We start from the raw sequence: 15,596 nt of genomic DNA, 5'->3' as shown, positions 1-15,596 counted from the left end.
ATTGCTGTGTTTGACTGATGCAATTCTCCAGCTTCATTTGCTTTCGAAAGACTCATTTGCAGAACATTATGCACAAGATTACCTCTATATCTACGTCCATTTGAAAACTTACAGCACTTAACATTCTCTTAGTTCAGCCAAAAAAATGAATTTATGTACAGGTAAACAAATGTCACGTGACATTGCACACGTAATAACCTTGACTGAAACCCAAAACGAACGCGGAAACGCGTAGACGTACTCATCTCATCTTTCAGCTCATCTTTGTCAGGGCGTGTTGACTGGGGGCCCCTGCTAGCTAGAATCTTTCGTCAGCGCTGCCAAATAACCCCGCTGTCAAGTTCAGTGAAGCCTCGTTGCATTACGGTAAATATTACTTATTTCACATAATCGAACAGTCGTGTACCTTAAAATCAGATATTAATCCAGGCAATCCCGAGTTTTGCAAAATTTGAGCATCAAAATAAGGTTAGCCGATGCTAAATTTGGGGTTGCGCTAAGCTGTAGCTCAAGCTAGCGTCAACGCGCTTTTCAAAATCTGTATTTTATTAGTTTTAAACTGTGTTTGAACATTGTGTAAGTATCTAACTACATAACATTACATCCACGATGTAAAGTTAGCTGCCAAAAAGGCGAATTTGAAGCGCAACAGTCATGTTGTAACGTTTACAGCAGCACTGATTCAGTGACTCCGTTACTTTAGGTAATGTATTATTTACTAGCACGCTGTTCTGGGATTTAAACAAGTCGTAATAAACCGTGTCACACAGAGGGTGTCCTTTTTCCAAAAGGGATCTATTTATCGCGGACTGGGTGCGGCATTGCATGTTTTTCCATAACAGGAAAAGTTTTCAAGAGGTGGGTGTGCCTCTAATTAATCCAAGAAAACACAGGAAGTGCCATAGCGGCTCTGGATGGTCACTGAAACACCAACGTCAGAATGCATCGTGGAGAGGATTAAGAGTGACTGAAATAATTCTCTTTATTGCATTCCACTTGCCACAAGTGACCTTTTTTTTTATGATAACCTCAAATTATTTGAATTCTTCACACAGTTGACAAAAGATGTTTTCTGGGAAAGGATTTCTAAGTGGCCTCGTCAATGTCTTAAGGTGAGAATCTGCATAAATTCAGAGTCCAAGTCAAAAGAGGTGATTTTTGTGATCTCATGTTTCCTCATTTTTCTTTCCCTTTTTAGCACCGGCACCTTTGATCCAAGCCAGTTTTTCCCTTCTGATCCTGTGAGTAACGGTCATTGCTTCGCAACTCCCTCACTGTCCTGCTAACTCTCCATGCTGAAGTTATCGTTTTTTTCCTGGCAGCCTCCACCACGCAGACCAGCTGTATATGCAGAGCAGCATGAGAGTGATGAGGAGAAACAGTTTCGCAGAGTCTTTCAGCAACTCGCTGGAGATGTAAGTGTTATGACTCGTCTCTCTGTCTGTATATCTTTCTATCTAGTCTATCATATTGTGTTTTTAAACATTTGTATTGCAGGACATGGAGGTGAGCCCGTCTGAGCTGAAGAACATCCTCAACAGAATCATTTCAAAACGTAAGACATGTCCTTAGATTACTCACAAATCCAGTGTGGATTATTATACTATTTTCTTACACAACTGTATTGTGACTTTTACATACACAAAATCAGTGTACATTTTTGTGTCTTGAAAAGTAATGAACAACCTGGTGGGGGACTCTTGTTTTTCAGATGAAGACCTGAAGACAGATGGCTTCAGCATCGAGTCTTGCAGGAGCATGGTGGCAGTCATGGATGTATCCTTTAAATCATCAGTAGAATTTGTGTAGTTTAATCCAGATGACAGAATGATGTTAGCAGTGACAACACGGTAAAAAGATTCGGCAGTCGCTTGTAAAATATTTGCGTGTGGTCTCATCAGACTCTACGGCAACCAACGGCACATTAAAACTGAAGACAGACATTTTAACGATGAGTTTTAGTACAGATTTTCATGGCTGTCTTATTACTGTTTGGATGTTGGATGGCATGTTTTATGTAAGATTGGCTCTTTTTCCTCCTACTCTTCCCATTGGATTATTGCAGCGTGCAACACAACAGTACTTTTGATTTGTCTCAATACATTCATAGATAATGTTCAGTCTTCTGTCCAGCACAAATGGGGTTCTGTGATGTTTCATTATGCATGACTCTAGCTGGACGTAGCTTTGTAATGCAGCGCACATCCTGTTGTAAAGAAATAACATATCAATTAGCAATTCTTTTGTTGAATCTAAAGAGGTAAGATGCCACATATTAATGGACAAAATGGTCATTCCCACCTTGAGGAGCTTGAGATTCTACTTAGGCTTACAAAAATTTACTTTTTTAGCATCTCTGCTAAATCATCTCTGCAAACTAAAATATTTATATTCAGTTTTTACTGCTACATGAACAAGCAAGGCAGCTGAAAATACGCCTTAGGTAAATACAGCTTACCAAAAGTTGTGCAACATTTTTGCTAAGATGTGGTCTTGATGACTTGCTGCCTGTCTTCCTTAATGCTATTTCAGAGTGACAGCACTGGTAAACTGGGCTTTCATGAGTTCAAACACCTCTGGAACAACATAAAGAAATGGCAGGCGAGTACAGAAAGCTTATTTCCTTTACTCCGCACATCTTTTTTAAAGCTCCTGTGGTCTGTGAGAACATTAAAAAAAACTTCAGCAGAAAGCATCATAACAGTTATTTGACATTATGAATGATTTTTAGTGAAATCAGTTATTGCTTAAATCTTCTACATTAAATAATTTGTATAGTATATTACACACAATAAAGTCGACTGACTCTTTAGCAACCTAACTGCTGGCAGGGTGTGTATTTAGTGCTTGAGGAATGAAATCTACTGCACAAGAAAAGCTTCCACCAGTGGGAAGCCGTAAAATTCTGTCGAGTTCATTCCTGACTCCCACAGTCTACAGATAACCTCAGCATTAGAGCACAAATTTGCAAACCATAATCCTGAATGCTTGAATTTTGTTTTTATTGTTTAGGGAATCTATAAATCTCATGACGCAGATTGCTCTGGTGCCATTGGTGCAGATGAGCTGCCCAACGCTTTCAAAGCTGCTGGTATGTTTTTTCTCTCGCAACTAATGGCTGCGAGGAAACAGTGATAAACAGTTGTGACACTCCTGCTGAGCTCCTAGTGACATATTTTAATTACTTGCCCCTTTAACTTAATTTATATTTGCTCAATCAGTATTCCAACTACTCAATGGAATCAGAATATCATTGTCATCAGCTGTTGATTCATTACCTCTGTGTGTGAAGCTGCCTTCAGCTAAAGGCTGCGTCTCTTCCTCAGGCTTCCCTCTGAACGACCAGCTGTTCCAGATGCTGATTCGCAGATATTGCGATGATAACGGAAACATGGATTTTGACAACTATATTAGCTGTCTTGTGAGGCTGGATGCCATGTGCCGTGAGTTGGAGAACACAGTCTTAAATGCATTGATTTTTCACTTATTGCTTGTGCGGCTTTATCTGGATGGCGATAATGCTGATCACATTATAACTCACAGGGATCATCTTCTCTTTTGTCATACAGGTGCCTTCAAAACCCTGGATAAGGATAACAATGGAACCATCAAACTCAGCGTTCAAGAGGTAAAGCGATGCCTGTTATCGTTACCATCACAGATGTTTCACTGGAATATTTTTTACTATATTTCCTGGAGTTGACATCAACATGCTCTCATGTCCTTGTGCTCTTTTTTTTTTTCAGTGGCTTCAGCTGACCATGTACTCTTGAGTCCGACGGGTTCCGCCCTGCTCTTCATACAGAACCACTCGTTTTGTCTACGTACTTCATTAAGTCTTGTCCCCATCACTGCAGCATCCTGTTATCCAGCAAATCCCCTCTGTGTGCAGGTTTATTTACGGTGTTGACTCTATGCCATAGTTGAAGATTGTTTACTGTACAAAAAATAATCAACTCCTAACAGTATTAGCAACACAGAAAAGTGAAAACCTGCACTCACAGTGGGACCATAGCTGTGGATCAACACTGAATGAGTCCAGTCCTAAACATAATTCAGGTGTGTAAAGGTGACACTACTTCAGATTAGTGAAAAACAAATAATGTGAAGGCCTCCATTATATCAAAGTGGCTGGTTTCATGTCGGTGGGGGGGGGGAATATTACTTTATTTTTTGACCGATAATGCTAAAATAGCATGGACAGTTTCACAGAAATAAAAAAGTGAAATTTCTTGATGCCTTCTGAAAACCAGTCCCTTCATCAAATGTCCCTTATGGCCCACAGCTGTTGGAATGAACAGAGGTTACTGATACGAAACTGTGACTTGTTTAAACTGACTCATTCTTCTTCTTTTTTTATGCGTTTTTAAATTTTAATGGCGCATTGTGCACCTCAAGCATTTCAGAGAAATTCTAAATTCTGAAAAACAATCTAAAGTTCCACAGAAATAAAAAGACTGTTTGGAAAAGTGTGAAGAAAACTTGTCAGCCTGGCCAGGACTCTAATCTGGGTCAACATCTGGGTTTGTCTTTTGAGACTTTCACAACTAATGGGAACAATTTTTAAGATCCCAGTCACAGTCAGTGTTTCTGTGAGACCATCTCCAAGCATGAGATTCTTGGTCATCAAAACAGTGTAAGGCAGCTTACCCATTTGTTTGCAGATTAAAGGAAATGTACTTAAATCAGTCTATTTTAAAAAGATTGCAGCATAATGATTAGTGCATTCAACTGTTGCTGTAATTGTGTATCTCTCACAAATACCTTGTTTGGAAAAGCTGATATTTTTCATTTGAATGTTTAATGCTGGTTGTACAACTGCCAGAGCACTATCTATTCTTCAGCATACAGTTTACTTCAACTATCACTGAGCATTTACTGGCGTGAGATAGTGCCCAATATTTGAATGAATAATATATGTGTGTGTATAACTCAAATGCATGCTGAAAGTAGTGCCACTATTAAAATGGTTTTTAACTGTAGTTAATAGCCAATCATGAAAATGCTTGGAATAAAAAGATGTGATAAATTCTGGCTTGTTTTCAATCTCAAGTGTGAATTAGTAATAATTTTTTTTATATAAAGAATTCCTGGTGTCCACCGGCCGGAACTGACGGTAATTCGTTGTTGCTGCCCGAGTTGTTTTCGCTACCGGAAAAAGACTTCTTCAAAATAAAAGCACAATAATACAAGAAAATAAAAGACGTAAAATGAAGCGATGTAATTATAAGTTTCACGTACAGTAAACATTTAAAGTTAACATACAGTGATCATACTAATGATATGTCCATTGGTAATTATACAGCTTACCGCTCTAATAACATACAAAGCTAACCGGATATCTTGTGTAACGTTAGCCTCGTAGCCGCTAGCTTGACGGTGGGTATCTTTCCGCTTAAGGAAGTTTATCGCTCCTTTTCTGGATCGAAACATAATTTCTTCGATTCGGGGTATGTTCTCCATTTCAGTATCTATTTTTATAATTTAAAAAAAAATGTCTCGGGGAAGTAAGAAGTCTATCCGACATAAGTGCTTCAATGCCCCATTTCAGACTAACAGCGTTAGCCATCGATGCTTGACTTGCAGAGAGAGCTAACCTGGTAGTGGGTTCAGCTGAACACTTCACTGAAACCAGCAAAGTGAAAATAACATGACTGTTTTAGGAATATAAAAAGACAATAAATAGTTTTTAAGAAATAAGGATACTGTAGATAAATCTTGATTCTAAATATAGTAATAGATTTGACTGTAGCTGTGAGTTGGCTCCAGGTGTAGCTAGCTAACCAGTGTGTGAAGCACATCTAGCCTGGTCCATTGTTCATTCACCTGTGTGCCAATGTTGTGTTCATCATCAAACACTGTTTCCCTGCATAACGATGCGAGAATATTTACTTATGCATCTAAATAGGTTAAATGTTTTAATGGGAGTGAGTATCCATTCAGAAATCTACTTGTTAACCCGTCCAACTACTGATCCTGCAGGAGTGTAATGATTATCAAGTCTGCATCAGCACTAACTTTAAGCACAAAGTCATCTGTTTGTGTTTTACCCTCAGGCAGAGTTTCAAAATTATTATTGCATTTATAATTTTTTTTTTTTTTTAATGTGTGCATCACCAAATTAAAGTCGAGAAGGTTTTGCATTAACACTTTCTTCGTGTAAAATCCAACTGAAGCTGGAGCAGAAGTCAATCCAGAGCAGCTGGATACCTACTGACACTGGAGGATGTCCTCACCCATGTACTACAACCATGACAGCGCTGCCCGGTTCAAGAAACGGAAAGCTCGTTTCACTTTTAGTGAAGTCCACATACTGCTGGATGAAGTGAGGAAGCATCGCATGGTTGTTGTGGGTAAGTGTGTTCAGGTTCTCCATGTGTTTAGGAGTCATTTACCTCCTTTTAGGCTTTGGCTTGGTTTAGTAAAATGTATGCGGTGGTAGTGACAATGGGCCCGTGAATAAATATATGATGCTGTGACTAAACTTGTGACTAAACTTGTTTCCTTTTTCTCCCCTAAGGTAAATTTAATCGTGGTGTGCCAACAGACATGAAGAAGCGCACATGGGCAGAGATCACCGCACGCGTCAATGAAATCGGAGAGTGTCAGCGTGAGATCATCGAGGTCATCAAGAAATGGTCAGATCTAAAGTGTGATACCAAACGGAAAGTGGCTGCCATGCGGTCAGGGACGGTACCCAACAGGGGTCTCAACTCGCGTCTTTCCAGAGACCTTAATCAGACAGAGAAAATAGTGCTCCAGATTCTAGAGATGGGCGATGAAGACCAAAACACAGGTGACTTTGGACCGCTGGGAGATGATGACGATGTGCCTGAGGAGGAGGAAGAAATGGATGAGGATGATATGATTGGAATGCAAGGTTCTCCTAATGGTGGTTTGGAAATGGCATCGACGTCATACAGCACAAGTGAGTGCATGAAGCCAAACATTAAATTTTTTTATTGTTATCAGCCTTTATTTATGGCTACCTGCACACTGATACTTTTGTTTTTCCCGCCACACTGTGGAAGTTGCAAATACATTTCCACCCATCCGTTTACCCATGAAAGTATTTGTTTCAAATGCATTAAAGATGGGGGCATTGTGGGTGTGTTGCAATCTTGAGGGAGTAGAATGCTTTTTTTTTCTTCTTTTAAAACTACTTTTCCTGTCGCTTTGAGCTTTACCCACATGCCGCCCGTTAAACAATAACGATGCAAACATTAGCTCTAAGATCATAAACTTTAACATACATTTGTAACTACCCACCCACACTAATTGTTTTGAATGATGCACAGTCTCACATCCGCATGAACACCTCACCTGTATCTGTGATCTATTTGGAGGAAGGCTGATTTACTCCGAAATCGGAAGCAGATCTATTAATTTTTTTTGCTGCTGTTCAAGAGCTGCAAGCAAAGCAATATCTTTCACAGTAATATATTATTTCAGCCATTCTGCTGCAGTCATTTGCATATTTTATTGGTATCCTGCATTTTGAGAGAATCACCAGTTCTTCTACTCACTGGGCTGCACAGCAGCTCCTCGTCTTCATAAGTTACAGTTGCGCTCATATTCAATGGACATAAGTTTGCGAGACAATTTACTTCCAAAAGGTCACATGCCTTCCCGTCACTAAAGACAATGCCACTGTTTAAATAGCAACTGTGTTCCCATGAGATGGTAATGATTGCTTTATTTCATACTTCATCCAAAACACACCGATGAATAGTTAATAGATTAACTGACACTCTTTTGCATCTTGTGTTGTGGCTCGATTGGCTGCTGTTTGTCCAGCAAATTTATACAGTTTGATCATTGAAAAGCACATCAGGTTTAAAAAAATCCTGTGAACTTCTTCATGTGTTCTCATATTTATAAATTATCAGTGTCTGGCACCAGGGAGACTCATTTTCGAATGTTGCAGGAGACTCATCGCAGCCTCCCTTTGATGGGCAGTATGAATTACCTGTGACAGAAGGTGAGTTGCGGGTATAAATCAAGACAGACGTGACCTTGTTTTTAGTAATAGCAGAACACTGATGAGTCTTTTCTTTAACTCAAGATGCTGACACATTTCCAGACTCAGACGATGACCAAAAGGATGGCATACTTCCTCCCACTCTGACAACAAAACCAACAGATCACCAAGGAAACAACGGCATCCAGAGAAGATCACAACCTCAGACATCCTCCGGACCGTCGGTGCCATCACCCACAATTCCTTTGCTGGGCCAACCGTCACAGAACACGAGAGACAGCTTGCTTTTCAATGCATCGCTGAGCCTACAAGAGCAGCACGCCACCAACATCCTGCTGGAGACAGTTTCACGATCATTGGAGCTTCTATCCGAGTCGGTGCAGCAGCTGGCGGAAACTCAGCAGGAGTTTGTCCGCGAGTCGCTGCAGCTCCAGCGGGAGACGGTGCAGGCTCTCAGAGAATTCACAGGAGGAGCCATCGCGCTCATGCATGACAAACTGAATGGACGGCCCGCGTTATAGCAAGTCGAAAAACACATCAAGTCACGTCACTGACTGCATAGTTGGTTTACAGGTGCAGGAACCTACGAGTTCCTTTTGGTTCCACTGCTGGTGACTCTTTCATAGTACTTGACAGGTTGTGTGTGGTTGTATTAGGACCATATTCACATAAACCTTTTAATGATGAATTATTTTCTGTGAGGTCATGGAAATGGAGAAAAACTGGTGGGTTTTTTTGTTTGGTTGTTTGTTTTTTACTACTGACAGTGATAGTCCATCACTTCTGTTTTTATTATGCTGACACCACATCTAAAGCCTTTACTTTCTTATACTGTTGACATGATGCACAAGCCCAGTGTCAGTGTCTGCAGGTGATCACTAGTACTGTAATGGTGAGTGAATATCCGCACCTGACCATCATATGGTCTGAAAGCTGAGGAGGATTCTTGAAAATACCCGTATCTGTTTAGTATGTAATTGTCTGACTTGTGTTGTTGTTTTTTTTACCTTGCAAATATAAACACTTGAAAATGGAAGTGAGAAAAAGTTCAGTTACATATTGAATAAACTCCTCATGTAATTTAAACAGAACATATTTGCAGCTGGTGGTCTCTTTATCTGGTTTAAAGATGATATTTTGATGTATTGTTGATCAAAATGACCTGATTTCACTTTAGTAAACACATTTTAAATCTTTTTAAAGGATCATTTCCACTCCAAACTCTTTTTTTATTTGCCCCTTAATTGTCTGACCTGGACAGGATGTACTGGTTCTGGTCAGGTTTGCATGAATTGCAGTAGGGGGCTCTGCTGCACAGTCTGTTTTAGAAGCCAGTTAGTGTATGGGGGTGGGCCTGATGAAGATGATGATGATGACGATAAAGCCATTTCTTCATAAAGTAACCACCAGACATGTGAAACAAAATTAACCATTGCAAAAACAGAAGGAATAAATATAAATACCAAAGAATAAACAGACATAAGCGAATTTTGCCTTGATTTTGATGGTATTTTGCAGAATTTTCAGTCAAAAAAAATCAGTTTTTATCATTTCTACTTCAACTAGTCAAAGAAAGTTTGTTCTACACTTGCCAAGATTTAAATTCTTCTATATAGAGGCACAATTATCCTGTTTTAAAAATAATTCACTATTTTATTTGTTTATTAGCCTGTTTTATTGCATCTTAAGGCAAACTGGAGGCACTTAGCACCAAATTGCACCAAACAGATGCTAATCTGTTGAAGTGAAGAGCGTAACCCACGGTTACACTCAGTGCCAGAATCAGCGTTTCTGCCAGGAGGTGTTCACAAACCACTTGATTTGATCCATTGGTGCACACATCATGTTATGATTATGATGTGAAATGACTGGAACATTTAACTATAGAAATTCTTTCTATAATTTCTAATTATACAACTGGTAAAAATAGTTTTTCATCCACTTTGGTCTGTTGTTTAATAGTTCCTGATGTTAGAATGGGTGTGTAACCACATCTGAAGCTCCTTTTTTAGATACTTACAAGAGGGCACACACACACACACACACACACACACACACACACACACACACACACGCTCACAGATAAACAGATTGAGTTAAACTGCATTGTTCCCCTGCAGCCTTAGCAGCTGCTGGGACCGGCCTGGCGTGCCACAGCAGGGAGGGGGGTGGGGGGCTGCTGCAGTCTGTTGGGGTTTCCTCTTGTACAGGATGGCAGGGGGTGGCATTAGAGTCTAGCTTGGGCGGGGGGGGGGGGGGGGCTGGGGTCTTGAATAGGCAGCTGTATTCACATTGTGAGTCAGTCTTTTGCTTCCAGTTCTTTAAACCTGAAGCTTAAGCCTCTGATGGGTCATTATTCACTGAAAGCACCGGTGACACTGTTTTCTGCTCCACTTTAATCCCCTTTTCTTTTCAGAATAAACTTGTGCTAGAGTAAAATATTGATAAATCTGCGACTGATTAAAGTCACGTCCTGGATTCCTTTGAGCGGTATATTTCCCTGGATTATTCCTCATTAGATTGGTGCATTCGTGCTGCTGCTGCTGCTGCTGCAGCGGTAAAAGAGACACCAGCGCAGACACAACAAGTTCCGATCTTCATCTTTCTCCATGAGTTATCCTGTTACGCATCGGTCAGTCGACATCTGGCAAAACAACCGCCGGAGGGACAATGAACCACAAAAAAAAAAAAAAAAATCTATCCATCGATTTTTTTCTCTGCAAGCCTATATGTAAGTTTCCTCCCCCTTTCTAATGCTCCAGTTGACCCCTGACCCCTTTCCTTTTCTTCAGTTTTGACCCCCACCTGTTCTCATTCCCTCGTTCCTCCCAGCTCCCTCTTTTATCTCCCATCTGTCACCGCGGTTGCTGCAGGACCGAGCCACAGAGAGGTAAGGTGGGATTGAAGGAAGGCGGGTCTGTAGCCGAGTTTGGGTGGGATTAAGTAATTATCACGGCTGCTTTTGTGCCTCAACAATAGAGAAATTAAACATCTGCTGCTCAGTCAAACAGTTCAGTTTTATTTACCTCATTTTATCTGTTATTTTGGGGAGGATTTGTGAAGTGGTCACTGACTGGTTTGTTTGCTCCATATGTGGATATGATAAGAAGATTGTGTCTCTGTCTGCTCACCTTTTTGTGGTGGAATTATAAGTAAGAAATGAGTAAGAATTGTTTGGCCCTTATAATAGTTGCACTGTTTTAACTGAACACATGGTGTAGGTAAAGGCAAAACAATCCTGAAAACACGTCACCTGTTGGATATGTTATAATTTACATTCATAATTAACACACTTTCTGACACTTTTTTAGGGTAAAAATACACCTCATCCTTTTTATAAATGCCAGACAAAAAGCCATGCCCCTTCTGCAAATATTAACTTTATAAATAAAAGAACTTTTGAATATGTGATTTGACAAGATGCAAACCACCAAAAAACAGATTGTCAACTGGTTTCTAAAGATAATAGCAATTAATATTTTTTCTAATAATAATAATATGTTAATAATAATGTCAATAATAATGTTAATAATAATGGGTCTGTTCCTCAGTGTTTCTTTTTTCAGAGGATGTTTGGAGCACCTGTACTTTTCAATTTTATTTCACTTCATTTTGCTGCGTTTCAGAGGAACACATTGTTTTTTTTTGTGTTTCTCTACATTCTCTGGACACCTGAGGTTAACATCCAGGTTCAGATTTTACTAGTTTGGTCCCATTGTCTCTCTTCTTGTCCACAATCAGGTGATTTCACTTGATATTAATAAATACAACACTAAAACGATGCTCCTGAGTTAATGCCTCTGTAATAATAATCCATCCGTTATGCTACGTGCTCCAATCAGCTCATGACTTATTTTATAAACCACATAAAACAAAAGCCGAACCTGTTGTAAAAGTTTTAGCATCTGCTTTGACTCTAATTTCAATTTCAAATGCATCATCTGAGACACACAGTATATCTTCTATATATCTATCTGTATATATTATATTACATTTTTTAATGGATCCGTACTACAAATTGCCTGCTGGTACCTTTATGTCTATGTGCATTTACTTTTACTTGGACCAGAACTTTTAATACTAGGCCTGTTGAAGTATTCCTATGTCACGGTACTGTAACTTCTACTGACTGGGTGACATCAGAGGGACATTGCGGTTCTATTTTAAGGCTCAGAAGAAGAAACCAAAGCTGTTCTTTCTGCAGCCTGGACTGTCGGGTAACAAAGGAAATAATGCATGTGGTTCCAACAATCCTGCTGTTAAGGAGACACAGAGCATCTCTGAATTACAGCACATGTTGCAGGTAGAGAGCTCAACTATTTATTTGTATCTTCTCTCTGCTGCAGCCTCTTTTTGAACAACTACTGAAATAACTTGATGATTCTATTTCTGTCCTGTCCTAATGAAGACAACCTGCTGCTCTCCTCCATGTCAAACATCTGTGGTTATATTTTTACACGCTTATAGTTCTCTCATTACCGATATATACGTATGGTTTCATTTTAATGCATCTCAATTTATTTCGAATTTCTGCTCTTACATGGGAAAAAAAATGAACAGTTAAAAACTTGAATTGAAGGAAAGGTTCTTTCAGATATCCTGTAGGAGGGTGGAAAAAAAAATTGCCTCACCAGGACAGACACAGACGACCTGATGTAATGACGTTACTCTAAAATGTTCCATAACCCCAAGTTAATGACGCATAACCAGATAGAAGCACCGTGATATACAGTCTAGAACTACTGTCTGGATCACTGTACGGCTGTCATTTGTCTTAAAGCGCCTCACACACCTCTGACTCAACTCATGCATTTGCTGAATGGACAAAATGCTTTACGGTCCTCAGCGGTCCTCCAGCATTCAGCAGCCTAATGAGATCAAACCCACTGCATGCATAATTTCCAGGCAACATCTCCTATAGCTCACAGCCCACCAGACACCCATTCCTCACCTCCCACTGTCCTCGCGTCAGACAGCAGGCCGGGGCCGCAGAAGTGGCCACAACAGGCCGACTTCTCCCCTGAGGGCCTGAGGGAGTCAGATTTTGCCCCCCTCCTTCCTCCTCCTCCTCCTCCTCCTCCTCAGGCTTTCTCCAAACGTCCTCTGGGAGAAGGATCTCCAAGCTGCTGCAGGAGAGAGACGAGGCAGATGCTGGCCACTCAAACTAATAGGAGGTCCGGGGGAGGGAGGGTGGGGTGATATGACTCCTTTTTGGTTCCCATGCCCCGTGGCACGCTCATGTCACACTCCGACAGCGGAGAGGGAGCACCGTCCATCTGCTCTGCTAACACAAAGACTTCTCCTCCTCCTCCTCTTCCTCCTCCGAGAGATGAGGCAGGTACTGTAGTCGGACAGACACACACTCCAGATAGAAGATGATGTATGAGCTTGTGTGTGTGTGTGTGTGTGTGTGACATAAGGGTTGTGCAATGTAAGACATATGATGCCAAACAAACACAGACACGCACACATACACACACATGTGTGTGTGCGAGATTGCAGAACTACAATGGAATCTGTGTCACATCAGCCCTTTTTTCCGGATGTTGTTGATGTTGCAAATGTGATGAAGGTGATGGAGTCTGTCGTAACAACAAGTCCGGAAAAAAAAATAAAGCTGCAGCTCCTGTCTGTTAGCTTCCACCTCACCAGACCAGCTAATGGTCCTCCATGTTGCTTTCACAAGAGAATACTTTTAGACATTTTTACAGCTCTTCTCTAAAGCTCCACAAGCACACTGTGAATTCTGTGGGTGATTAAACAGCCCCGAAACAGAAACTGCTATTTTAGCGGAGCAAAGTCAAGGGTTACACATAGTTCTAATATGTTTAAACTAGAATCACAATTTTAAAAGAAGCCAAAAGTGACTTTTTTCTTTCTGTTGTCTTTGTGGGAAAGAAAAAAAAACCCCCCAAACAAATAAGTCAGAGGTTCATCAAACTGAAAGTTTAGATAGTTGACACATAAATGCAGATTTCAGAGTCACATATTATATCCTGTATTTATGAAAAACAAGTATGAAACTTCATTCATTCACTCACTCACTCATTCATTCCAATGGACAAAACTGCGGAAGTTGGAATGAACTTTTATTATGAGGGTTCTCTTGGACCCGGTCCAGTTTTTACAACCCACTCCAGATTTGAGCTCAAATTGAGCCTCACAACTCCACAAAACCTTTTGTCTAATCTGTCCTCCCTCCTTTGTCTTCCTCGTTCAGCAGGAAGCGTGCCAGGATACCCACAGTTCCACCTCAGGCACGCGTCCCCCCCCCCATTCTCATTATCATATCAATCCAGTGGGGGCATAAAAATGACCCATGCGCGTTGTCTTCATAAATAACAGCTAGATTTTCATACTGCGTCGTAGAATGTTAGACTGGAAGTGGGTTTGTTGGAGTGACTGCTGCGTCAGTCGGGTTATCTCTAACCAAACCGGTGAAAAACTAAGTTTTACATCAATAAATTCAGCTTAGGGTTAAATGAAACGCAAATCTATCAGTAAAACACAGACCACCAGGCAATAATCACCGTAAGAAATATCAATAATTAAACACAGATCAATATTAATAGGCTGCAATCCGGAAAGAAATTAAAAGTCTGCTGTGCGTAAAGTTGGATCATAACAGTTTAGGTGTGTTTACCCTTCAACACATCCCTGTTAGCGACAGGTGCTGGAACCGCCATCCTCCAAATCAATAAGAGGGGGTGGGGGCAGCAGTCCGTGTGTGTGCGTGCGTGGGGGAAGGGGGACGCTCCGACGAGACAATAGCCGAGTTTAGAGCCCCACACGGTCGACCATGTGCCGTTGATTACCATACAGCTGTTCGCGTAAGGCCCAGACAAAAGCAACATGATAGTCCAAACTACACATTGCACCCCCACGCACACGTGCGCAGCGTCCCCCTCTCCCCCATACTCTCTTCCATGTTGAGGGGCTCACAAGAGGCCTGGGTGGACGCACAATGCCGTGTTATCCTGGGCCCGGCCGGTCTTTGTCACCTCACACGCGTCAGAGCAATTAGAATGTTGGATGTAAAGAAAGACGAGCTGCTATTCACTGCGCCTCCCTCTGATCTGGAGGTAAACAAGTTATAAAAAACAACAACAACAACAACAACAACAACAACACACAAACAACCGCTGTTTGCTGTTAATATGAAGTTCTAAAGTGCACGTTTGATGAAATGCAGGAATTTCCAGACACGTTCATTATTTGACCACGATGTAAAAATCTGAATCTCATTTTAATATTTAAATGACAATTTAATAAAATAATTAAATTTAAAAGATGGTCCAACCTGGAAATTAGAGACCAGTGAAAGTTTGTAGTTAATAAAATCAATAATTCTAATCTAAACACAACTCTGTTCCATCATTTCCACTTTTTCTGGGTGATTAAGATTCATGCCGCAAGGTTAAACATATCAACAAACCAAACAGAAACCTTCCATCCAGGTGTTACGTGGGGCGTCTAAATCCCCAGGCAGGTCCCCTTGTGTCAGACGGGTCCCCCGAGGTCTGCTCCGGCTCCACCTCTTTGACTGTGACGCGCAGCTCCAGAGAGTATATAACCCCTGTGCGTCTTTACGCACCAGGACTAAAACAAGCGTGCG

General features: G+C 40.8%; 2 protein-coding genes across 3 annotated transcripts; both read left to right on the top strand.

Moving 5' to 3' along the window:
* The first annotated feature begins 230 nt into the window (after positions 1 to 230).
* Positions 231 to 5,032, top strand: capns1a (calpain, small subunit 1 a). Its single transcript, XM_068330849.1, has 11 exons — positions 231 to 366; positions 1,056 to 1,112; positions 1,199 to 1,241; positions 1,323 to 1,415; positions 1,498 to 1,555; positions 1,712 to 1,776; positions 2,533 to 2,601; positions 3,013 to 3,091; positions 3,327 to 3,443; positions 3,570 to 3,628; positions 3,747 to 5,032. Exons 2-11 carry the CDS (start codon positions 1,066 to 1,068, stop codon positions 3,771 to 3,773), a joined length of 657 nt encoding a protein of 218 aa, XP_068186950.1. The 5' UTR covers positions 231 to 366; positions 1,056 to 1,065; the 3' UTR covers positions 3,774 to 5,032.
* Positions 5,033 to 5,215: 183 nt separating this feature from the next.
* Positions 5,216 to 9,047, top strand: zgc:153990 (uncharacterized protein LOC768125 homolog). 2 transcript variants are annotated; one of them, XM_068331806.1, is made up of 5 exons: positions 5,216 to 5,450; positions 6,177 to 6,353; positions 6,521 to 6,928; positions 7,928 to 7,981; positions 8,084 to 9,047. In XM_068331806.1, the coding sequence occupies exons 2-5, from the start codon at positions 6,227 to 6,229 to the stop codon at positions 8,500 to 8,502; spliced, it is 1,008 nt and encodes a 335-aa protein (XP_068187907.1). In that variant the 5' UTR covers positions 5,216 to 5,450; positions 6,177 to 6,226; the 3' UTR covers positions 8,503 to 9,047. The 2 variants fall into 2 exon arrangements, with proteins under 2 accessions (XP_068187907.1, XP_068187906.1); XM_068331805.1 differs by having other exon boundaries at positions 8,066 to 9,047.
* The last annotated feature ends 6,549 nt before the right edge of the window (positions 9,048 to 15,596 follow it).

This window comes from Antennarius striatus, chromosome 13 (assembly GCF_040054535.1).
Source record: "Antennarius striatus isolate MH-2024 chromosome 13, ASM4005453v1, whole genome shotgun sequence".
In the NCBI taxonomy this organism is placed as follows: Eukaryota; Metazoa; Chordata; class Actinopteri; order Lophiiformes; family Antennariidae; genus Antennarius; species Antennarius striatus.
This window is presented reverse-complemented; position numbering and strand designations above follow the sequence as displayed.